Source organism: Protopterus annectens, chromosome 10.part0, assembly GCF_019279795.1.
Source record: "Protopterus annectens isolate FY-2018-M chromosome 10.part0, PAN1.0, whole genome shotgun sequence".
Lineage (NCBI taxonomy): Eukaryota > Metazoa > Chordata > Ceratodontiformes > Protopteridae > Protopterus > Protopterus annectens.
Genome location: NC_056744.1, coordinates 136616147 through 136640948, shown reverse-complemented (window position 1 = coordinate 136640948; position 24802 = coordinate 136616147). Strand labels below are relative to the sequence as shown.

Sequence of the window (24802 nt, the reverse complement as noted above, 5' to 3'; positions counted from 1 at the left end):
CAAATGTTCACGTGGAGAATGTTCATCCTAATGGAGTTTCTACTGGCAGCTTTTTGAATGGGATCTTGGTCTTCTTCTTCTTCTTTTGGCTATTCCTGTTAGGGGTCATCACAGTGGATCATCTGTTTCCATTTCTTCCTGTCCTCTGCATCTTGCTCTGTCACACCAACCACCTGTATGTCCTCTCTCACCACATCCATAAACCTTAACTTAGGCCTTCCTCTTTTCATGTTACCTGGTAGCTGCATCCTTTTCCCAATATACCCAGCATCCCTCCTCAGCACATGTCTAAACCAACGTAATCTTGCCTCTCTGGCTTTGTCTCCAAACCGTCCAACCTGGACTGACCCTCTAATATACTTATTCCTAATCCTGTCTACCCTCATCACACCCAGTGCAAACCTTAACAACTTTAACTCTGCCACGTCCAGCTCTGACTCTTGCCTTTTTGTCAATGCCGCTGTCTCCAACCCATATAACATAGCTGGTCTCACTACCCTCCTGTAGACCGTCCCTTTCACACTACTGGTACTTGTCTGTCACAAATCGCTCCTGACACTCTTCCCCACCCACTGCATCCTGTCTGTACTCTCTTCTTCACCACTCTTCCATACTCACCATTACTCTGAACTGTTGATCCCAAGTATTTAAACTCATGCACGTTCACCACCTATACTCCCTGCATCCTCACCATTCCTCTATCCTCCCTCTCATTCACACATATATTCTGTCTTAGTCCTGCTGACCTTCATTCCTCTTCTCTCTAGAGCATATCTCCACCTCTCCAGGATCTCCTCCACCTGTTCTCTATTCTCACTACAGGTCACAATGTCATCTGCTAACATAATAGTCCATGGGAACTCCTGTCTGATCTCATCTGTCAACCTGTCCACCACCATTGCAAATAAGAAAGGACTCAGAGCTGATCCTTGATGTAATCCCACCTCCACCTTAAATGCATCAGTCTCTCCCACCGCAGACCTTACCACTTTTGCACTACCCTCGTACATATCCTGTACCAATCTTACATACTTCTCTGCCACTCCCAACTTCCTCATACAATGCCACAACTCCTCTCTAGGCACCCTGTCATATGCTTTCTCTAAGTCCACAAAGACACAATCCAACTCTTTCTGACCTTCTCTGTAGTTCTCCATCAACACTCTCAGAGCAAACATCGCATCTGTAGTGCTCTTTCCTGGCAAGAAACCATACTGCTGATCACTAATCACCACCTCCCTTCTTAACCTAGCTTCCACTACTCTTTCCCATAATTTCATACTGTGACTGATCAGTTTTATCCCTCTGTAGTTACTACAGCTCTGCACATCTCCCTTATTCTTAAAAATCGGTACCAAAACACTTTTTCTCCACTCCTCAGGCATCCTCTCACTTTTTAAAATTTCATTAAACAATCTGGTTAAAAACTCCACTGTCATTTCTCCTAAACAACTCCATGCTTCCATAGGTATGTCATCTGGACCAACAGCCTTTCCATTCTTCATCCTCTTCATAGCTATCCTTACTTCTTCCTTGCTAATCCATTGCACTTCCTGATTCAGTATCCACACATCATCCAACCTTCTCTCTTTCTCATTCTATTCATTCATCAAACCCTCAAAGTACTCTTTCCATCTGCTCAACACACTCTCCTCGCTTGTGAGTACGTTTCCCTCATAATGGGATCTTGGACCAGCGGGGTAAATGAATTTGCCCTTTCCTCATTGTTATGTGATCTTGGAGTTAGTATATATAATTAGCAGGGGTGCGTGGGGTACAGGGCAGGCAGCCACCCCCCTGCAAAAAAAAGTAATATTTGGTTGCTTTTTTGAGCATTTACTCTAAACTGATTGCTGTCATATGAGTTCATAGTTCATAGTTTTGTACTAAGCTAACTGCCCTTGCGAGCCATTATAAGCTTAGCCAATTATCCATTGTGAGGCTCAAACCCTGCTCCTTGTGTTTGTAAGGCAAACACCTTAGCCATTAAGCCACCCTCCCAACCCCATACATCTTCAATCTGTTAAGCTCTTGCCAGTGGTAAAAATCAAACCCTGCACCTTGTGGTTGAAAGGCATACACCTTACCCACTGTACCATTGGCCTTTCAGTTCCATGTTCCATGAGACACTCATTCTAATACACTTTCAGCATTGTAAATCTAATGAATCCTTAGCTGTGAAGGTTCCGTCACTTCAGGTAAGAAAAAGCTACATTCCTACAGGTAGGATTTATGGAAAATATCCCCATTTGCATAACTGACCATTACACGTCAAGCAGGAACAACAACTGTTCTATGTAACTAAGGAGCTCACTTTTTCACTAGGAAACAGCAAAGTTACTCAAACAGCTTTGTTATATGGAGACTTGCCCCCCATCAACAGTTATCAAAGTTTCCACAAATAACTTACTGCCACTCTGGCCTGTTCTTTATAACTGGAAATTTAGGCTACATTTCTCAATGGTTCCCTGATCTGCAAGCCTAGTAGCTACCTGTGAACCCCTCATTCCCAAGACTGCATATGCTCCTCCCATTCTGTCACTCCACTCAACCTCAAATACTCAAAACCTTCAAGTAGCAGAACATACATGTCAATTCTTACTTCAAACCAGCATCAGCATTTATCACTGTGATTCCAGTGATTAACAGTCCATAGCAGAGTTCTAATGATATCTGACACATTACAAATCAAATATGTAACAGTCATTGCCTACACCTTAAGTGTCTTCTTTCCATGAGAGCACCATCTTGCTATCTCAGGGGGTCCAGGATGATGTCATTAACCTTGTTTATATCACATTTTGACACAGGTATAGATGATCATTCAGTAAACTTGGCCCTGCAGCACAGAATCTTCTTCCAAATGAAATAAGATCTCAAAAAATACTGAATGGCTTCAAAACAAAACTGAAAGCACATTTTAAAAACGAGGATCCTTGTAGTTACACTGGTGAAGTAGGATACTTTCCATGGCTAAACGTATCTTATTGTATAGTGTGTCTCCTTTTATTATTGTATGCTTATATAGAAAAAATGCTACGGATTCTTGTAAATATTTATTTTAAATATCTTCTATCTGTATGTTTCTGCCAAGGTATCACTTGTTCTTCTATACCTTCTTATGCCTTGGTAAGGTAAACTGCATGATTGCTTCTTACTTTATTTGTAGAGTTGCTCATCGTGAGTCCATGTTATAACTGAAAGGGTCTCTGGACCAACACACTTACCTTAACAAACTGCAATAAAAAATACATAAATAAATTTGTGCCACTTTAATAAAGCTACTAGAATGACACGTCTGAAAGTTTTTGTCTTAATTCTCAGTGAGTTCTTTAAATTATACTGAAACATTAAAAAAGTTCACTTCTAAAACTTAGAAAGTGGAAAAGATAGGCAAAAAAGTAAAGTGGTGATAGCACAAAATAAGCAAAAGATGAGAAAGGGAAGAATTTTTATTGAAAATTCTTATGAAAACAAAAATCCTCACCTAGCTCTGTTGAAGAAAAATAGTATTCCTATTTGATGGCTCCAAGAAAGAAGGATGAAAAATATTCCTCTAAAGCACTAAACAGCTTCCACCAACACCAGTAATTTAAAGTCTAAAAAATTAATTTCATCAGTGAATAGTTATCCAGAATTCCTGAAGAAGTTAAGGAGATGGCTGAATCCGAGAACAATGTGTTGGATAAACTTACAGCTTTGCAGGCTAAAGAAGCCATTTCTATGGAAAAAACCTCCACAACCAATCCCATTGTTTTCACTGCATAATTTGACAGCAAACTACTTGCTAGGGAGATTATTAACATTGTACAAAAGATGACTAAGAAGAAACACAGACCATTACTGGTCTCCTCTGCAGACCAAAGTTTTTCTTCAATTAGAATTAAGAAAGGTGAACTTAGTTGACACCAGCAACAGTTTGCAATAGAAAAGAAGCAGCAGACATTTTTTTCTTTTCTATTTCTGAAAGAGGAAGACAACTTCTACATGTTCCAGGTTTAATACCCTTAGTTTTATGACTTAGACCACAGTCGTCAGAGTCTACTGGACCATCATTTGAGGATTTTATGTTTACTGAAACCTTAAATTACATGGTAGTTTTTTTTTTATCAGGTGGCCTACAATTCACCTCCCCCACAGAGAGATTTAGAGAAGGTATATGATTACCAGAATGAAAATACAAAACCCCTCTTTTATTTAATACTACCATGAAAGTTAAGTGTGTTCAACCTAACACATAAGCTCTTGCACCAAAACGAGCAGAGTGAATATATAAGCACCTAGGAAAGATATAATCTTCATAAGAACTTAAAGACAGATATCTCAGCTGTTATCTTTATCTACTATTTCTCAGAACAAGACATTATTTCCTTTATCCTAACCACCCTCTGATAGGTAGTCAACATTATTGGACCAATAAAATAAAAAAAGGCTTATACTTTCTGTGCATTAATGTTAAGAGCTCTAAATGATTTAGCTTATATAATTTTTTTTAAGGCTTATTTTTGGATCAGGTTGAAGAACATTACAAAAAATGGCCCAATACAGCATATAAAGACAAAGGGAAAAAATGGCTGCTGCTCCTGACAAAAAAAGATGTGCAGGCCTTAAAACACGCATATGACTTTTTTGAGAGGCAGTATATCAATGATGGTCAGTTCCAGGTACTAAATTGGAGCCCTGTACAGCTAACAGTTGATGGATCACATCTTTATTTACACTTTGTTGACTGGGTTGGTTCCAGTAGCCTAGAAGTCTCTTTTCTGTGAAGACCTATGGTATTCATAGTTACTAGGGGACATTTGGCCAGGGTACCTGGGAACTTCCTATATTCTTTTTGCTAGAGATACTACAACAGTAGTGCAGTGAGAAGTTGGAGGAAAGAGCCATGCAGGAAACAAATGGCTTACAAGGAGATAATGGTATAAGTAATGAAGTGCAGCTGCATTTGGCAGCACAACGCAGAGTGCAAACTTGAAAGTTTGTCTGCTGATGGTCTTGATAAGAGTACACTGCAAAAAATGACTGAGGAGGATAAACCTACCAAAACGGCAGTGATAAGCTGGTTCCAGACATCCCTGGGTGCTGTTGAGGAACAGCAAATAGAAGCGACTAAGGTACAACAAAATAGGAAGATTGTAAGTACACTAGGGAAAGTAACACAGTGAAATATTTATTAAGATGTTATGGCTGTAAAACTAGATGCAGATGCAAGAGTTCAGAAAAGAATAAGGCAAAAACAATGACCGACTGTGTGGATTTACAGCAAAGAATGGCAAACTCTAAAAAGGTACATTCATTGGCACAATATAGCTAGTCCACTGGTATTTTCACCAGCAGATGTTATATCCATAATACATTTGAGAAAGGAAAAAATTTCTACAGTGACATCTGAGACTTTGATGTTGTTAATGAAGTTTAAGAACTTAATGGAATTAAAAAACAGGAACATCTATGGAACACATTTGCTTTTATTTCTACAATTGCAGAACCAAGGAAACTAATTATTGTGCAGTGAATATTTTTTGGGGAAAAAGATGTTTTCTATAGTTTTTTTATCTGTCTCCAAAAAGCTTTTCTGCAGTTAAAAAGAAAGTTGAAAGAAATATTTGGACTGGGATGTGAGATGTCTGGACTGCTTTAAGTGTGGAAAATAATGTTACAAAGCACATAATACGATATTAATATAAATTGGGTACAAACCACTGTATAGTATTTGGGACAACCTAAAATGTGTTTTCATTTTTTTTTTTTTGGGGGGGGGGGGGTTGTTTTTTTTGTTTTAGTGAACACCTGATTAACAGGTGTCCAAAACATAGCTGCAATGTTTGTGGATAAAAAGAACATTTAGCTAAAGATTATGAACATATGTGTACAAAATGCAAAAAGCAGGGATACTGTTGGCTTGATTGCCAGCAAAATAGTGAAAGTAAGGAAAATTAGTTAAAATTTAGTGAATAAGAAAATGAACAGAGGATCAATAGAAGGTAATAGATTACAGGGATATGATACAGTAGTAGACACTATTGTGAAGAGTGATGCAACATCACGTGCTAACAAAGATCAAGAAAATATCACTGAAGATGCCTTTACTGCTTTATAAAACAATGAATTTACTATAGAAGAAAGGCAAAAAAAGGTTCAATAAAAGTGAGAATAAGGTGTAAGAAAGGAATAATTTGCTAACTGTGAGGGAAAGTGGAATAAAAAATGAAAAGAATAACTTCAGAGAATTATCCATGAATGTGAACCAAATACAGAATGATATTACAAGGCCAACAGCATTAGAGTGGTGTAAAGGTTGCAGTAGTGAAATAATTATATTATTTGACACAAGTCTTTCATGAGAAATAAAAAAGACAGAAAATGAACAATACTGGGGAAGCACAGTTAAATAGAGTTCTGGTATTGAAAAATGTTCTGGAATAGCGGTTTTATGGAGTGGAAGTGATGACCAGATATCGGAAGTAACAACTCTCTATCCAGAAAGGGTTGTACATTTGGATATACAGAAATGTGTTAGATTAACAGCAGTTAATGCATACCATACTGGAAAAGAAAGGAAAGAAGTATTCACAAGATTAAACAAATACTTTGAAATTAACATGGACATAATACTAGATGATTTAAACTGCAATCTGTGAAAAACTGATAGGAGATGAGGAAAAAAAGGCAAAGTATGTATGGTTATCACTATCAGTAAAAAAAAATTAGAAAATGATAAGCCAAAATATAAGTATAAAAAGGGGTAATTAAAAGTCAGAAACTGACCGCATGTTATCTTCAAGAACTTTGCAAGCAACTGCACACTTGAAGTGTTTTTTTTTCTGACCATCTATCAATAGGAAATGAATTTGCGGTGAATAGTGAGGTGTTTAAAGCAAGATAAAGTATTAAATTAATGAACAGGCATAGACTTAAGAAAGGGAAGAGGGAGACAGACAGACTCTTTTAAAGAGCATATATCAATGACAGAGAGAATCTTACCTGGACTGGGAATCATGTTGAATAGCATGCAAGGAAAACAATAAAAGGATTTATGTATAACTTGAAAGATGCTGGTAAAAGTAAAGAAAGAATGTGTATAAAATGTATGAAAATGGTATTTATGAAGGTAATAAAAAGGAATATCTTATAAAGATGGTGTGTTTGTGTGAATTAAATAATTCTGAAAGGAAAGGAAAATAAAGTACTTGGATATAAATTTTATAGAGAAATGAGTGATGAAAAAAGATTTTTTTGAATGTTCTAAAAGAATGCTTAAAAGGGAGGGTAAAGAATTAGGAAATTTGAAAGGGGGTCCTGATGAGCAGGAGAGAAAGAAGTAAAGATTGACAGTTGAGGCTCTCCGAGTGAGAAGCAAATAACCAGCGGAGTGCAAGAAGGTTTAGTTGTGGAGGGGGGTCTTTCTGTTTAGCATATTGATGTAAGGCATTATATACCAACAGGTTTTGCTTCTATTTAACTGCATGTTGACTGCGATGTGAATTTGATACGATACAGAGAGAGAAGAGTGAATTACATGTGGTCCACAAAAGAAAATTATGGACAAATGGCTTGGTCTTGTATCAAAGTACAAAAATGCGAACTTCAATTGCTGCCATATGCAGGAAAAGAGGACTAATATAATTTCTGAAATCAAGCATTTCAATCTAGATGTTAAAATAAGTCAGGCAAAAAGGCACACCATATGAATGAAAAACAGTTGATGGTTACATTTACTAAGCATCTGTGTCCAGTGTTACTAGTGCCAATAAGAAATGACTAGCCAAAACATGAAGTAAAATCAGCAAAAGCTGGATTCCTACTCAGTGAAGAGATTACTGCTACGTGACCAGTAAGGCTGTCACAATAAGCAGCCAAAAGCACATGCAACTCTGAAGAGTGATATTGGTAGGAAAAGGAAGCAAAATGAAGGAGAAGCCTGCAAGCGTTTTCCTCTTTGGACATCAATTAAAAATTTGTATTTTATTTTAAAGAAAGTTTTATTTTTCAAAGTTTTGCCAGCTCCACACCACCTCTTCCACCCTGTCTGCTCCCTTATGAACAATTCAGATGCAAGCAACCATCCACCCATGACCCAATCAAACTTAAAGGACTAGGCCAGTTTCCTAAATGGAACCTGTAATTTTGGTAATTTGCTTATTTAATTCTATGATTATCTCTCTTAATCAGGTATAAAGTCATGAAGGAGCCACAGCCTATCCAGCACTCATTGTGTATAAGGCAGAAAAACTAATCCTGACTAGTCTGTTACTCTATTTCAGGACTTGGACATTACACATACTTTTGTACAACATAGAGAAGTCCCGATTAAAGTTTGGAATATCTGTGATATGGCATGAAATATTAAAATAAGGTATTTCTTCTTATCATCACAGTGCAGTGACTCCAGAGATTATTATAATGTCGGCGACACATGAGAAAAGAGGTTTCTATTAAAGGGCCAAATGCAGTTTTAGTAATTATATTTTCAAATGACACTGTGTTTGACTAATATGCATTTGAAAAACTGATCTGAATCCCAAATACAATAACTCCTATAACTGCTGGTAAAGTCTCCACAAAAGGAACATTTAAATTTTCCTCTGACTTCTTATGAATACAATTTGTTCCTTTAATAAAGCATCACCTGTCTTTACTTCTCACTCAGGTCTCATCCACTCAACCAGTCATAAATGCAGCTACAAGCCATGTTCGTCTGTTTGCACTCACTGAGATGCAGTTTGTCTGACAGACCTTGTGGAAACATTTATAAAGTATGTTTTAATTTTAGCATTCAGTCAGGGAAGATGGAGAGTAATATCAAGGCCTTACTGAGACAGAGTAACCCCAAGAAAGTACCACGTTCATGGGGCATAGACTAGAAATGAAGATACCTTTATAAATGATACTCTACTATGATAGTGACACTAAGTGTATAAATAAGAGGCTTGTGCTGAACAATTGCACTTAATATACAAATAATACATTTAAGACTTGTGTTTTTATTACATTGGTATTAATGCTACTACAGTGTAGCTTGTGAATAATGGAAGGGAAATGTGATAACATCTGTACTCTTCTGGTCAGTACTCATACAAAACCTACACCTACTGGGTGGCTTTTATTTAAAGGCAGCCTTTATTATGGTATGGCTACAAACCAAGCACAATGTATGATGAAGAGCACACAAAAAAAAGTGTGTTAATGGCACCGGGACAGCAGTAGTGGACAAGGATTAGGAAACCAAAAAAGTCAAAAACGGATCCGGACTGGCAAGAAAAACGTTTTAATAAGTTAAAATCAGCTTAAAACAGCTTAACTAGCGTGTAAATAAATTTACAATATACGCTTGTAAACAAGTAGGTAAGCGCTTTCATTTGTACTAAGTGACAAACTTCCTCTGACAAAGTACATGATTTCCTTTTCATTTAAAAAGCCATGATCAAATTAAGTGTACATTTTCATTCGCCCGTCACCCTAATAACTTGATGACAACCATGTTTCTCATACACGTATTCGTTTGGGTGCACATTCTTGGCCAGGTTTAAATGGTATGCTATCTTTGGGAAGTATCTTGAAATTAAAAGCCCTGGAACGTTAAAGCTTAGTTTACATATTAGGTTTAAATGTGTACTATATATTTATTTTAAATGTACTGTTCAATGTGTTCAGCATGAATTAGGTATGCATATGTATTTTTTAAGATGCACAGGTTTATTTGTCACTACAGCATCATGAATTATGTTTTTAGATCACAATATTATATATATATATATATATATATATATATATATATATATATATATATATATTATATTTATTATTTGACAGTGTTTTGGCTCATATTTGCAGTTTGTTAGTGGTTGATACATGTATGAGAAACATGGTTGTCATCAAGTTATTAGGGTGACGGGCGAATGAAAATGTACACTTAATGAAGAAATGGAGGATAAAGCTAAATCTATGCAAACAGTCAGGGATTTCTTACAGGTACAGCCACCTCGGTTTAGCAGAAATTGGCCCAACAAAGAATTTGTCCTTTCCAGTATCAGACAGGCCACAGAGAGGCAGATACAGACGCCCAAGAGGCAGATCTCAACCCCAAGGCTCAAACAGACAACGACAGTGGGGCACCTCAACCCCAAAAGGTGGTGAGGACAAGTCTCAACCTTACAGGAAACAGTCACAATGACTTTCCCCTTCGTACGCCAAGCACGTCCCTTTTGGAAGCCCCCTTAGGGGCAAAACTAACACTTTTTTCTCAAAACTGGCAAACAATCACCCAAGACAAATGAGTCCTGAATATTGTGTCTCAAGGTTACAGATTCCACTTTCATACTTTACCAAGGCTAAAAGGAATGCCAGACCTGCCACAAAATCAATGGGCAGAGGCACAAAAACAAATTTCAGCCTTCATGAACATGAGAGCTATTCAAAATGTACCACAACAGGAACAAGGACAAGGATTTTACTCAAGATTCTTCCTGGTCCCCAGAAAGGACAAGGCCTGGAGGCCCATACTAGACCTTTCAATTCTGAATACTTACCTGGATATTCTGAAATTCAAAATGTTGACATTACAGCAGCTTCTACCCATGCTGGGCAAGAAGGCTTGGCTTGTCACTCTGGACCTCAAAGAGGCATACCTGCATGTCTCTATCAGACAAAATTGCAGAAGATACCTCAGATTCAAAGTTGGTACAATGCACTACCAATTCTCTGCACTGTCCTTTGGCTTATCTACTGTGCCCAGGGTCTTCACAAAGTGCCTGGCACCAGTAATTGCATTTTGCAGACAAAAAGGAATTCAAATATATCCATACCTGGACGAGTGCCTCATTCAAGCAGAGACAAAGGACATTCTTCTACAGCATCTGGCATTTGTAAAACGGTTGCTAATTTCTCTAGGGTATACAGTAAATGAAAAGAAGTCAAAACTAGTGCCCTCACAACAGATTATATTCCTGGGTGCCAGCTTAAATACAACGGCCCAGATGGCTTACCTCACGCCAGACAAACAAGTTCAACTAACTCAATATTTTCAATTGCTGGCAAGAAAATCCCATCTCCCTGCAAGAAAAATTCTGCAGGCCCTGGGATTCATGGCATCCTGCATACTACTAATACCATATGCTAGACTGCATGTGATGAAATTACAATGGTACCTGAAAAGTGTTTGGACTCAACACTCTCACAGTTTAGAAGCAGTAATACCAATGATTCCCTGCCTACAACAGGAGTTTTGATGGTGGGCACAGGCATGTCACCTAAACAAGGGTCAGCCTTTTACCCAAACCACAGCCAGGCAAACTCCCTAACAACAGATGCTTCAAATTACGCCTGGGGAGCACACATGGCAGGAAAATGCATTCAGGGCAAGTGGACCACAGACCAGATGCATCTTCACATCAATCAAAAAGAGATGTTGGCTGTAAAAAATGCCCTAACAGCTTTCAAGGACCTCCTGCATCCAGGACAATTACTATTAAAGACAGACAACACCACAGTAATGTGGTACATAAGCAAGGGGGCACTCATTCTTATCCCCTATGCAGGCAAGCCATGACCTTGTGGAACACTGCTCTAACGTATCAAGTTCACCTGCAAGCACAATTCCTGCCAGGAAAGAAAAATACTCTGGCAGACGATCTAAGCAGAAATATCATGGACCCTCACGAATGGAAATTGAATCCACAAATCTTCAGCATGGTAACACAAAAGTGGGGATACCCAGACATAGATCTTTTTGCCTCCCCACTGAATTTCCAATTACAAAAATTCTGCACAAGGACTTATCACAAACAAGCATGGAAAGTGGATGCTCTTCTGTTCAGCTGGAAAAACCTAAAAGTTTATGCCTTCCTGCCACTGCCTCTCCTTTCAAAGGTACTCCTAAAAGCCAGACAAGAAAAACCAGAGATGATCCTGACTGCTCCAGACTGGCCACACCAGCACTGGTTCCCTATCTTAAGGAACTTGGCTCAAGGCCCACCATGGATTTTGCCTCAAACTCCACACCTTCTGACTCAACAAAACAATCAGATCCTGCACGGTCAGCTCAAAACCCTAAACCTGGCTGCATGGCAGATACATTAATCAAACAGACAACACCTCTCTCTAAAGCTGTTATGGATGTCATTTTGGAGGCCAAGAGGCCTAGCACCAGGAAAGCTTACTCAGAAAAATGGAAGAGATTCTGCGCCTGGAACCAGGCTCAAAGCCTTGACCCTCTTGTTCCAAACATTCCTCAGATTTTTCAATACTTAACTGAGATGCTGGACAGAGGCCTATCCTTCTCATCAATTAAGATCCACGCCTCTGCCATTTCAGCATTTCAGCACATTACAACACTGATCCTCCTTTATTCTCTCATCCCTTGCTATAGCAGTACCTCAGAGGGGCTAAAAACATAAGACTGCCCCGGAGAGCACCAACACCAACTTGGGACCTCAATTTCGTTTTGGAAAAACTGACCCTACCACCTTTTGAGCTAGCCAATACAGCCAATCTAAAATTTTATCATGGAAAACAGCTCTGCTCCTGGCAGTAACTTCAGTACGAAGAGTCTCAGAGCTACAGGCATTAATGGCAGTGGAACCTTTTATAATTTTTCATCAGGACAGGGTATCTTTAAGGACAAGCCCTACCTTTATGCCAAAGGTGGTATCTAGTGTGGCTCTTAACCAAACCATCCATTTGCCAACTTTTTATCCAAACCCCCAGAATAAAGGGGAGAAACTTCTGCATTCTTTGGACATACACAGGCAGCTACGCTTCTACTTGGACAAAACAAAGGCTTTCAGGAAGACTGAGCAACTGTCTGTAACATATGCTGCAGGATCACAGGGCAAGGCTATCTCAAAGCAGATTATATCCAAATGGATAGGACGCTGTATTCGGTACTGCTACACACAGCATGGAAAATCAGTCCCAAATAACATTAGGCCACATTCCACCAGGGCAACAGCCACTTCAACACCCTTTCTCAGAGGAGTACCTACCAAGGAAATTTTGGAGCCTGCAACTTGGAGTTCAGTGCACACCTTTACCAAGCATTACCACCTGCCTCTTTACTCTAAATCCAGAGCAGGATTTGCCACTGCAGTTCTGCAGGGCCTCATAGCCAATACTAACTCTTTATAGACCAGCCACCCAACCTCAGCTTTGGGATTTTACCCAAGTGTAATGACTGCAGCAGTGTAACACGATGAACATTGTGCAGTTTTGTACCTACCATAAATGTAGATGTTCGAGTGTTCACACTGCTGCAGTCCAGGTTACCCTCCCTCCATCCCCTCTGAACTAGCTGGACTTATCTATACCTTTCTATCCTATACAACCTTTGGAGTGTATTTGCTGGTAACTGAAGGTATTGTTTTTATTGTATATTTTTGATTAACAATATGTATTGCCTACCTACTTGGGGGCACTTGACATCTGGGGCAAGAAAAACTGAAGAAAATGACATTGGATGCATCTTATATACCCCTGGAGCACTGACATCAGGGAAGAAGTGACAGCAACCGACGCCGGACCAAGACTTTGGAAGTCAGGCCGACTGCGGGACTGCCTGACGGCAGGATAACCCAAGTGTAATGACTGCAGCAGTGTGAACACTCGAACATCTACATTTATGGTAGGTACAAAACTGTACTTTACTGTTACTGAACCTGTTACCTCTTCAGTATGCCTGTTCTAGTCCTTCACTAGCAATAGCTCTGCTCCCTCCCCCAGTTCATTCACTTTGTATCACCACCTTCAGTTCTGTTGTTCTCATGTTGTTCTCTTTTACTGAAAGAAGTGGCTGGCCAATGACCTATAAAAGCATAATATAATTATGAAGACTAGGAAATTAAGCCAGATGGTTTTTCAGAGAATTTGCATTTTTCCACAGAGATTCAGCACAACTCAGACAATAGTGCTGTGTTTTTTGCATCTCTTTTTAAAGCAATAAAAAGAACACACACCTTAACTGATATAATAAGCTCAAAATATGACTTCAGGAACCCCCTAAAATGTGTAGTCTTGGGAGAAGGCTGCAAAAAGAACACTCCCTGGGTTAGGACATATATATATATATATATATATATATATATATATATATATATTGAAATCTTACCTAATTTGAAACATAAAAAAGAAAATAAAAGAATATAATTATGCATAGAAAAGCATTCATTTGTGACAATAACGAAAACGTATTGAAAATTACATTTTCACCTAGCTTGAACAAACAAAGCGAAAAAGTAAAAATTAAATGGGGTGTTGTATTACTGCAGAAAAAAAAGCAATCCATAATGATAACATCAAGGTATTGGAAATGCCTGTGAAGTCAAAAGTCTAGCCAAAGAAAGGATGGGCTGTGAGAGCTGTTCTCCTGTCATTATGTAGTTTCATGACAGAACAGTGAATGCAGTGACCTCTTGTGGAGGCTGAAGATGTAGCAGTCATACAGAGGCAAGGGAAGGACAGATGTTAATGGTGTTACATAAATAGCTAGTCCTCAGCACATAAATGGTTACTGAAGAAAGGTAGATTACACATGTGCACACACACATTTTATATCCACACACACACACACACACACACACACACACACACACACACACACACACACACACACATACATATATACATATACATACAGGTATATTGATGGCTCGACTTTGTTTTGTCAAACAACTATTTGTTTGACAAACGCAGGGAGTGTTATATAATTTCAATGGTACAGATAGCCAAGCCGTGTAAATGTAGAAGTTAGGTTTTCCCAAGATAAGTGATTGGGCCTGAGGGGAGGTGGGTGAGAGTGTTTGTGAGTTAGGGTTAGGGTCTGGGATAGGTTAGAGATAAGGGCCGTGTGTATGTGTGTGTCTTGTGTTGTGGCAGCATTACAGGAAGATTTTTATTAAGATAAGGTGTAGGATTAGGGTTGGGGAAGGGGCAGGGTTAGGATTAGCACCAACTACTAAGGTGGTTGTGGGGTGAGCTTACCTTAATAAAAATCTTCCCATAACACTGTCATTATTCAGATGAATTTCAGGGTAGTTTTATGAGGGATTTTAGTGTTAATATAAGGAAAGGAAATGGTTTTCCTTTTTCAGTATTTTTTTAGTTTGAGATTTATTGCTTTCTGTATGTTCCAACATTTTTGTCAGTGCTTTGAGTTTGACATTACATATGTTTGCCACCTATGTCTGTGGATGGGCATAGATCTATCTACATGGTTAAATTTATTAGGCTAAGTCATTTAGGGCAATGTGAAAAGAAGTTGTGAATCGCTTTCATCACCATTCCTAAGTGAAAATGCAGAAGTTAAAACAATCACTGACATTATTTATCTTATTTCCTTCCTGTGGTACAGGGTTTGATTCCCTCAGCATTCAACTTGAGCAAGTCTTTAAACCAGATAGTGTTTTGGTGCAATTTGGAATGTGAGCATGGCTCATTCGTTTTTTTTCCTAGACTGGATGCCCAGTAATTATCTAAGAACATAAATAAGGCCTCAGCTACACAGCACACCAGACAGTACACTGACTACACTGATAAGTACACTATATACATGAGGTATATAAGCTATAGCCGGGTATACAGTATATATAGGTGTACCTACAGGTAAGTATCCACTCAGTACTATACCAGAAAATGAATGAGGTTGACACTACTTTAGCTGCATTGCTATGTGTATATATATATATATATATATATATATATATATATATATATATATATATATATATATATATATATACTGGTAGTAAGCTGAAGTCTGTGGATCAGGTTTATTGCGAGAGTGTACCATTCATTTGGTTAATGATCTATCCAGTGTCTCTGAAACAATTATACCTGTATTTGTCTGTTAGATGTATGTTTATTTCTTTTGATAAGGAAGTAAGGTTACTGGCTATTGTTAGTTTGGGAGGCACAGCATTCTAGATAGTAGACCCTAATTTGCAGAAGGCTTGTTCTGCTGTGACTATGGTATATTCTGGTGTTAGCAGTTCTGTGTACTACAGAACTAAACAGAAGGATGGATCTATGAAATACCAAGCACTATCCCACTGATTTGTACTATCTGGGGATGAACAAAACAAGAGATGGCTTCCTCAGCTTGAGGAACATACATATCAAATACAATTTTTTCCTTATGGTGTGGTACTGTTCCATCATTCCCCAGCACTGACAGTCATACGGCATAGAGCAGGCCAGCTTGCACGTCCTGCAGAGTGGCCTAACCATCCCTCACCACAGACTAAGCATTTTCAGAATTACACACAATTCCAACAGGATGAGGGCTGCAAGACTCAATACGAATGATGATATCCTAAATGAACAGATAAAACACATGAAAGTGGATGTTAAAGTTAGAGATATAAACAGGAAGATTTACTTATACAGCGGTAGGTGATGCTGGAATGTTCTAGCAGAGGAAAACCTACTTTCTCTGACAGTGCTCTCTCTCTATCAGTGATACTAAAGATGAGCAGTCTAATATTAACAAAGGGCAAACTCTTAGTGTCTGTTGTAAAATAAGCATATATATAGAATAAGACATGCGACAAAAAGACAGTGGCATACACTGTGTGATTTAGAACCACTAATTTTATAGGTGGACTGCCATGTATCAGTTAAAAAACAGCAAGTAATTTGAAACACAAACTATGCTATAAGGAAAAAGAAAATACTACAATGGATAAGATAGTCAGTCAAAAGAAATGGATTGCACCATGTTATAACTATTCCTTTTGTAAATATATTTGCAAAAGAAGGGATAACTTTATACATCTGGTTATGAATAGAAAGTATTATCTAAATATGTTTGCTGGCATATGGTTTATCTTACTACCTGTGAGAAATGAAGAAAGAGCATTTCATGCTGGTAAAACAAATCATAAATTGAAAGATCATATTTGTGATCATATATTTGATATTAGGACAAAAAACAGTGCGTTATATAAGCATTTATAAATTATGGGACAACAGCATGGTTTTGTTTTCATGGTTCTAGAATTAGTGCATGAACATTTCAGAGAGGGGAACATCAAAACAAAAACTGAAAATGTAGAGTACAAGTGGATTGATATTTTACACACAGATACGCACCCTGGATTAAATGAGATTAATATCGTGAAACCAGTGCTTAAAATACTGCAGCAGAAGTGTTAGTGAAGATAATGTGATCTTACATCTAACATGTGACTTTATGCCTGTCATGTTATTTAGTAAAAAAAGGATTTTTGTTACGGCTGCTTTTTGGAAACTGAATTGAGAAAGCAATTTGTTGTGAAAGCTTGCCATTTTATTTTAATAATTGAAGCTTTACTCTGCGTTTATCTAAACCAGTTTTTATTTTTGCTTATTTTGTTTACCTGCTAGAGTTTTCCAGTGTGTAGTAATTATATGTAAACTCCTAAAGCAACTTTCTTTTGTACTCTTGAAATGCTGAAACATAAAGAGACAAAATGTATATTTAAAAGCCACACCTCAACCCCATGAACAAAAACGGAAAAAGGGGTTGCGGATAGATGTAGATGGATGAATGCAAAAACTCTAAAAGAAGCTACATGTCAAATTTCAGTTTTTGTTTGTTTCCAGGACGTTGTTTCTTGGGTCTATGTCAAGTTCCATTTATAAACATCTTATGTTGCCTTCTAGCTCTTGGAAATTATCCAGAATGGCTTATGCCTTTAGGGTCTAAGTCAATTAATCAAAGGAGGACTTTCAAGTGTTTAATAGCTCTACCACCACCCAATTTGACAGCACTTCACAAAGAAAAGTACCGCACCTCACAACAGCAAGTCACAAGAAACAGAAGTCTGACATAGACTGGGAGGCATAGCAAACACTTATTCAAAATGGTTAACTGCTGCAGTCACTGTGTTGTAAATAAGGCAAGATTGGAACCATGACAGAATTTTCAGGATTCTATTCCTAGTTTAAAGTACCTCAAACATTTGAAAAGACAAGCTGGTGAAACATCAGCAGAACAGAAAATTAAAAAAGAACTTTTCACGAATAATCCCAGTTCCAAAATCTTGTCATAAACAAACAAATAAGAAATGTATAACACAAGTTAATCTTCCATACCAACTACCATGGCTGTGGATCATCTAACAATAACTGTTTGAATATAAAAACTGAACCATAAGAAGCTATGATCAGCACAGCCTCCCAGAATAATTGTTCACAACTAAGAAAAGTCAGCTATACTAAGGTCTTTTCTAGAAGACGATCATGTGTCAAAGAAAGTCTGAACATGTTGGAAGGCAGATAATCTGCTAAGGACATAAATTGAGTTGCTTTCTTTCCTGCAATTCTCATCTATTTTATCTCTCACAGCTACATCTATATTAGTTGTACTTGACGTCTAAACAATGCATGGGACTATATCCATTCCTGTTGTGCTGCAGTAACTGTATTCAGTAAAGTGCTGCAGCAAGCATGATGTAAGCACTGCTGCCCAATATAATGGCTGAACAATTGTAATAAAGTTTTTCTGCTAGATGGAGGGTCTGAAAAATAGAATAATAATTTTGGTTATCTCAGTGTCTATGACCACTACTATTGATATTGTGTGGTACAAAAACAAAGATAAACAGAGTCTAACAACAGAGCCTAAGAACCTCTCCATAAAGCATGGAAGTATCTCATGAGCTATATCGAATACCCTTTATAGTATATGGAGTACCGCAAGTTACATTCCAAAAGCAGGTAAAAGACAGACTTGTTAAGCAACTTTCTGACTTCAGGCTGAGAGTTAACAATTTTTTGTTAAGTACCCCTCACTGTTATTAAGCTGTAGTATCATGTTAGAACATTAACAGTGGTCAGTGGCCACCACAGAAGAGCAGCTTGAAGCTCAACCAGTTTTAAAACCTAAGTAACAAATAATAAAGTAATCCAACCAAGAATCCAAAAGAAGAAGGCAGAAGTGAAACCAAGATTCTTTTATTCCACAACAATGAGCGCGTTTGTGCAATTACATGGACTTCATCATCAGAAAAAACTGCCATTGTGCACACAACTCTTTAAATACAAGTAACAAGTCACATGTCAAGTTAACAAAGAAGCTAGTTGATTAGTGTGCCCTCTCTGTAAAGAGCCCTTTACAGTTTTTTGAAAAACCATACACATTAAGTCATAAAAATATAATAAATGTTTTGTGTAGCCCAAATACTTTTTAAGTAAAAACTCTAAAGCACCTGTCATTAGTGTGCAAAACTTACTAAGCCTCTAAAAATCTTATTACTTGAACAAGATTAGCTAATAGAATATAACTTGACAGAATATAAATACTTTAAACAGCAATTCTTTCACAGTTTATTTTTTCTGACTTTGTAAAATCATGAATACCCCCAACCTGTGTTCTAAACAGAACAGCCAAGAAATTCACAAGGGTGTGTAAATATAAGTAGGCACATTATGAATCAAATTAACAATGAGGAAAAATGAAAAACTAGCAAACACATAACCATAATGCCAGAGAAATATATCTGACATAAAACAGAACACACACTGTTAATGTGGAAATAATTGTTTCCTGTATAACAGTTAACCTTGCTAAAAATAATTACAAATAATAGGCAGACTTCAGCCTCAAGAAGCTGACTAGGGAAACATTTTCATTTAAACCTGGTGGCTCTGTGGCATTACAACTAATCTGCCATTTAAGTTCTTTGCACTCTAACTAATCATAACTCGGATCCCCTCTAGGGCCTAGGTCAACATGATCAATAACAATATTTAAAATGATGCCTAGGGGCTGATTTTACATGTTTACTAAGTGCATTTTTTCATCCTGTCTATATATGTCATATTGGTGCTGGCAAATCCTATTTTTAAATGCTCTCTTAGTTTTCCCTGTGTAATAGCTGTCACATAATTGGCATTTGGCCATGTATACCACTCACTTGGAATAACAAAAATATCTTTTTGTTAACCTAACGTAATCCACTCCTGGTATCTTGAATCTATCCCCTTCTACTATAAATTTACACTGAGAACAGTTTCCACACTTTACCATATGTCCTTCTCTTTTTTCTAAATGGGTAAGTTCTAATAATGTCTTAAATTGATGTTTTTTTTGTAAATGATACAAGGCTTGTTACCTACTATACTGAACTATTCTTGGTCGGCTATGAATAAACTCCAGTTTCGCCTCACAATACCCTGTATCTCAGTGAACTGTAAATTATAGGGAAGAATCAAGGACCTTTGAAATTGTTCCTTTGGTTCTTGCAGTCTTATCTTATGCCCAGCAGGAGTAAATTCCACACCAGATCCAAGTAACGGTTAGTACATGCCCTGCTCCCTCTTTCTAGAAACTTCAGAAACAATGTTTTGTACAAAAGATTCTGGGTAACCCCTGTTCTTTAACATACCTTGAAGTTTTTCAAATTCTTTTGCATATACTTGGTTATTTGTCACCATTCTTGCATCCTAACATACAGTCCCTTCACAAGGGATTTCTTTTGGTGTATAGGGTGACAACTCTCATAATGAAGGAGGGAATTTAAGTATGTTGGTTTTCTATACAAGGCTTATTCAAACCTGTGCAGTACCGTGTTCTTATAAATACTCACATCTAAATAGTTTACGTTTTGTTCCTGGACCTCCATTTGAAACGTTAAAAAACTGGTAGTTGGATTTAGATACTGAAAAAATTCATCCAGCCTACTAAGGTTATCGCTCTAAAAAATAATATAGTCCAGGCATCTACCATATAAAACCCAAGAACCTTTGAATTTAGAACCAAGTACATGAAGATTTTCCCATTGGGTAAGAACAATGTTGGCAAAAATAGGGGCATATATTTCCCCCATTGTCACTTCTTTGGTCTGTCTGAAGAACCGATTTTCAAAAATTAGAAAATTATTGTCCAAGACCACTTGTATGCCCAACTTAGCTGTTTTTGCAGTTTAAAACCCTGCTAAATACTGCATTCAACCATCAAACAAAAAAAAAAAAACCACAATGTAGGACATAATAGATTTTTAAAGTGTTACACTATTTTGATGTTTGAGGTGGACGTTGTCTTTGTGGCAGCGGTGTTACAGCATTGAAAGCTGTATAGCAGCACTCTCATAACTTTGTCTGTAATTTTGTGCAGTACATGGAAGTGGGTAAGGTTCTATGCACTACAAAGAATCATGACTGGGGTTGTCTGATCTTAACCCAGCTGTTATGTGTCCTTGACATGGGTGTCAAGATACACCTTGAGCTTCATTCTCCATCTCATTTTTGACATCCAAGTCTGTCACATAACTATCTAATTATATCAGAAACTTAATCATAATCAGCTATACTGTAACACAATGAAAGACTGTCAATGTGCCAAACAACTTCATTCAGTGCTCAACAAATGCATTATGAGTGGCGCTACAAAGCACCGACTGCCTTTCACCATGCACCATGAATTTATTCTTTGAAGAAATCTCTGACAGTCTGCCATAAACACTAGGTTTTAGATTTTTACCTGTGTCCTCTTCCTTTACGTGCCGCTTCACAGTAACATCACATTATATACCTAAATGCCACTAAATTGTAGTTGCATGCAATTTTAATAAAGTATGATGTAACTGTGCATGTCTCATGACTCTCTGGACTAAAATGGCTACGCCATAAATGTCATCAAGGCCTGTTTATTCATTTTTCCATAATACTGTACGATACATAATCAGGGTTGAAATGACTACTCTGTGGACTAACAAAGACACTAAACATATGTTGGTTAAGAGAGTTACTTACAGTTGCCTTGCTCTGTGCTGCATATTCGGCTTCCATTTTGCTAAGACGACTATTGGTCTCATCAAGTAACTCCTGAATGTTTTCAGTGTGTTTCTTCTGAAGGGTGAACTTTTCCTGTTCCATTTCTGCCACTGCATTCAGTAGCTAAATAAAAATAAGACACAAGAATTTATAGGTATCAATAAGTATGAATTCCACACTGAATAATTTCTTGGTCAGTGATCATTTTCAGTTCCCTTCTGGGCTGTTTTTTTTTTTTTTTTAAATATGTTTGTGGAAGGCTGGAATACTGAGGTAGCAATAGAGTTACCAAGTGAAATACATATGGAAATGCACCCATGATGCTTTGGAGTCCGACTATATAAAAACTATAAAACGGACATTGTGATCTGGAATATTTGTTTTGCACCACTGGCAAATCCCAGTATAAACTGCTAGTGAGTTTCATTCAGCACATAACTCTTGAGTTTGATTCCCTGAGTCTCCTGTTGTGCATTCTGCTTCTCTCAGCCTCATATTGTAAGAAATCTGGATAAGGCCTAAAATAGTTGCAGGGACAAAGGACCCAAAATAAGAACCGATCTTAAATATTGCTCTTATAAACTTAGAAAGCTGCTACAATAACAGGATTTATGTTAGCATGCATTTGTCTGAAGGATATGAAGTCTGACTATCTAATGTATATCATTATTTAGTGACTTTAACATTCAGTAAGTTGCTAGAAAAGCATACATTTATGAAGAATAAACAAAAATAAGAGGCAACAACCTGGACATTCTGTGAAGACCTGGACAGTTGAAAGGTATGCACTGAGCAAGTCACTTCACTAGATTTAAGGGCTTTTCTGTCTAGCAAGCCAAATAAGTTAATAATACATGTTGGAACAACTAAATTCAGATAACAGGAAAGGGATGTAACTTGGGATAACACTGGCTATATAGCAGGTTTTATCATTCAATGTACAACATCACACAAGGCAGAAGAAGAAGCAAAATTAGAAGCTGAGATAATCTCAGGCATGGCCAGACAAAGTTTACATCACACACTGCCTCCAAGGGGGTCCAGTCAACCCTAGTAGCACTACTTCTTAGTTATGAAATTAGTCCTGGACGTAAAATTAAGATACAGAAAATGTTACTAATATCTCATACTGAAAATAATCTGACACTTTTTTGGGCATACAGAGAATTAACTGAAGCCATAGAGCATTCCAGAGTGCATATGATATGCCTACTGACTGTGTTTGGTCACCATGGGGCAGAAGCAATGCTAACAGTGTTGCATCACCCATCAGAGTTATTAATAACTTCTGCCTGCCTTACCACATCTCATCATATTCGGCATACCTCAGTGTTTACATTACATACAGATTTTATTGCAGATAAGGATCACATGGCATACTTCACTGGACTTTATTTATTCAATAAGCTGTGGGCCTTCATTATGAATACACATACTAGTGGACAGAAAATAATGTACGGTCTACAGAGTCAACTGTTACAGCTTGCCTGCAATAGCTGCCCCTCTCATTCTGCTCCCTCCCTATCTGTTCGATGCCTTTGGAATATCACCACCACCTTCAGCTTCAGCTATTTTCAAAGGTTCGTAGGAGATTACTAGGCTAGTGCCCCTAGAGCTTGTATAAGCCTAGCTATGTTAATTGCAAGTATCATTCTTTTTTGGGTAACTAAGAACTAATTTATGAAAAGAGTGGGTCTGTGATCAACACCGGCTACCCCAGGGGTAAATTTGTGGTCTTCCATTCAATTATCTAGGTTGTGTTTAAATAGGGTCGGTGAGGCACTCTGTTTTATGTGAATTGGGAGTCTATTCCAGAGAAGAGGCACTCTCTGGGAGACATATCTGTCTCTCCAGCATTATCTGAATATGTCACAAGCTAGATTGAGATCTCTGTAGTGAATGAGTCTTGAGCCATTTTCCTTGCACTTGTGCAGCATTTCCATTAGGGCAGGGTTGGAGATTGCCCAATAGGCTAGGCACAAGTCACCTCTCAGCAGCCTGTAAGATACAGAGTAAAGTGAAAGGGCTTTCAGTCTGTCCACGTAGGTCATGGTTTGGAGTCCCTGTATTTTCTTAGTGAGAAACCTCTGAGGTCTCTCTCCAGCTGCTGCAGGTATCTGGTGAGAGACATGCAAAAGGGTGCATTATACTCTATTAACGGTCTGATGAGAGTCAAGTACAGTGGAATTATAACATTCCTTGACCTGGATGCTATGCCCTTGCTTATGAGGTGCACTATGTAGAAGGCTTTCCTTACCACTGTGAAAACTTAGTGGTCAAAGTTCAGATTGCTAGCAAACTGTGTTCCAAAGTCTCGCACCAATGGGTTGGAAATTAGGGTGGTAGGACAATTCTGATTTGCAAAAAGGAATACTAATGCATTTTTTAGCATTTAGTTTAGACCATTGCTTTGGCACCGATCATTTGTTTGTGTTAGCCCTTCTTGTAATATGTTGACATCATTGGGGGACTCAGTGATTGCTCCCAATTTGCAATCATTAGTGAACTTGGTGAGCTGAAGGCCCCCTACTTTGGCCTGGACTTCTGAGAAATAGATGCCAAACAGTAAGGGGCCCAGCACAGACCCAGTGGTACTCCACTAGTGACAGGTCTACTGGTGGAGGTGGAGTCACCAATTTTGACAGAGTGTGCTCTGTTGGTGAGCTAGTTGGCTACCCACCTAATAATGTATGGGTTAATTCCTATCTTGGAGAGTTTCTCAATGATGCCAGATTGGAAATTTCCCACAGAAACTTTGGCAAGGTTGAGATAGGCTGTGTGCATTGTTTTACCTTCGTCCATGGTTTTGGTGACATTCTCAAAGAAGTCTACCAGGTTTAATAAGCATGATCCACCCTTACCAAAGCCAAACTGGGTTGGGACCAGCATTTGGAGGTCACCTATGTCCTTGTTGATACGGTCCATGATAATTCTTTCTATGGCCTTGCAGATGAGGCTGGCTAGACTTGTGGGCCTGTAGTTCCAAGGGTCAGTTGCTGGCCTCCCTTTGTGCAGGAGGATTAATGTTGCTGTTCTCCATTCTACAGACACA

At 38.1% G+C, this 24802-nt stretch overlaps 1 protein-coding gene across 2 annotated transcripts in view; it reads right to left on the bottom strand.

Moving 5' to 3' along the window:
• CEP112 (centrosomal protein 112) overlaps window positions 1–24802 on the bottom strand; it is a 3283222-nt gene that overhangs the window by 2235811 nt on the left and 1022609 nt on the right. For both annotated transcript variants that reach the window (XM_044085107.1, XM_044085108.1), the window contains exon 12: window positions 21730–21873. In XM_044085107.1, the coding sequence (XP_043941042.1) occupies window positions 21730–21873 (144 nt within the window). The remainder of the gene's footprint in view (window positions 1–21729; window positions 21874–24802) is intronic.